The sequence below is a fragment of the Corvus brachyrhynchos genome, unplaced genomic scaffold (genome assembly GCF_000691975.1).
Source record: "Corvus brachyrhynchos isolate BGI_N302 unplaced genomic scaffold, ASM69197v1 scaffold72, whole genome shotgun sequence".
Classification (NCBI taxonomy): domain Eukaryota; kingdom Metazoa; phylum Chordata; class Aves; order Passeriformes; family Corvidae; genus Corvus; species Corvus brachyrhynchos.
The window spans coordinates 2,034,288-2,035,679 of NW_008236763.1; the positions used below are offsets into that span (position 1 = coordinate 2,034,288).

Here is a 1,392-nt window from a genome sequence, read left to right on the forward strand (position 1 = left end):
CGAGAAGAATGCCCCAGCCGTGCACAAACCGAGGAGCAGCTGCTGGCCCCCACCCGGCCTCGGGGGCATTCAGGTGCCCAAGGCCAGCAGAGACCCTGCCTCAGACACGGCTCTGAGCATGGACAGCCCCGTTTCCTGCTGTAGGATTGGGGGTGCAGCTCCCTCCTTCATCCCAGTAACAGGAGACCCCATTTCCCACCCCAGGACAGGGGACACAACTCCCAACTCCATCCCAGTAATTGGAGACCCCCACCCGGCCTCGGGGGCATTCAGGTGCCCAAGGCCAGCAGAGACCCTGCCTCAGACACGGCTCTGAGCATGGACAGCCCCGTTTCCTGCTGTAGGATTGGGGGTGCAGCTCCCTCCTTCATCCCAGTAACAGGAGACCCCATTTCCCACCCCAGGACAGGGGACACAACTCCCAACTCCATCCCAGTAATTGGAGACCCCATTTCCCACCATGGGAGTGGGGACACAACTCCCTTGTCCATCCCAGTAACAGGAGACCCCATTTCCCACCACGGGAGTGGGGACACAACTCCCAACTCCATCCCAGTAACAGGAGACCCCATTTCCCACCACGGGAGTGGGGACACAACTCCCAACTCCATCCCAGTAACAGGAGACCCCATTTCCCACCACGGGAGTGGGGACACAACTCCCTTGTCCATCCCAGTAACAGGAGACCCCATTTCCCACCATGGGAGTGGGGACACAACTCCCTCCTCCACCCCCAGGGATGGGGACACCCCAGGCCAGCAGTGGGGGGGACCTTTGGAGCCCCGAGAGGATCCCAACCTGCAAACTCATTGAAGTGGTTCCCAATGTCGAAGGCCTGGTAGTTGTACCCCGTGTACTCGTAGTCGATGAAGCGAACGTGCTCTGCAGAGGCAAAGGTGGAGGCCGTGAGGCGGGGAGGGACAGAGGTGACAGGGGGACAGAGGTGACAGGGGGACAGAGGTGACCCCCCGGGCACGCAGACCTCGTGTCCTGTCGTAGATGATGTTCTTGCACAGGAGGTCGTTGTGGCACAGCACCACGGGGGACCCCAGCTGCGACAGCGTCTCCTTCATCCAGGCCAGCTCCTGCTCCAGCGCCTCCAGGCTGGGCACGTCCTGCGGGAGGCTGGCAAGAGGGACAAAAGGGACAGGGGGATGGGGTGGCATCGCTGCTGCTCTCGGGGAGCCTCCCTGGGGGCTCAGGGGCAGAATTTCCCCGGCTTCCAGCGCTTCCCTGGGGGCTCAGCGGTTGCATTTCCCGACTTCCCTCTCGTGCCTTACAAAGGACCCCATTAATGACACAAAGCGGGGCTAACGAGGCTGGTTTTGGGGAGGGGGCCAGGCCCTGCTGCCTGGTCCCCAGGCAGACACCACAACCCAGCCTCAGCGCGTC

General features: G+C 62.4%; 1 protein-coding gene across 1 annotated transcript in view; it reads right to left on the bottom strand.

The window, feature by feature from the left end:
• ETNK2 (ethanolamine kinase 2) overlaps positions 1 to 1,392 on the bottom strand; it is a 4,320-nt gene that overhangs the window by 944 nt on the left and 1,984 nt on the right. Inside the window, exons 3-4 of the mRNA XM_017727157.1 lie at positions 983 to 1,125; positions 370 to 882 (exon numbers count right to left, since the gene is read on the bottom strand). Of these exons, the coding sequence (XP_017582646.1) occupies positions 370 to 882; positions 983 to 1,125 (656 nt within the window). The remainder of the gene's footprint in view (positions 1 to 369; positions 883 to 982; positions 1,126 to 1,392) is intronic.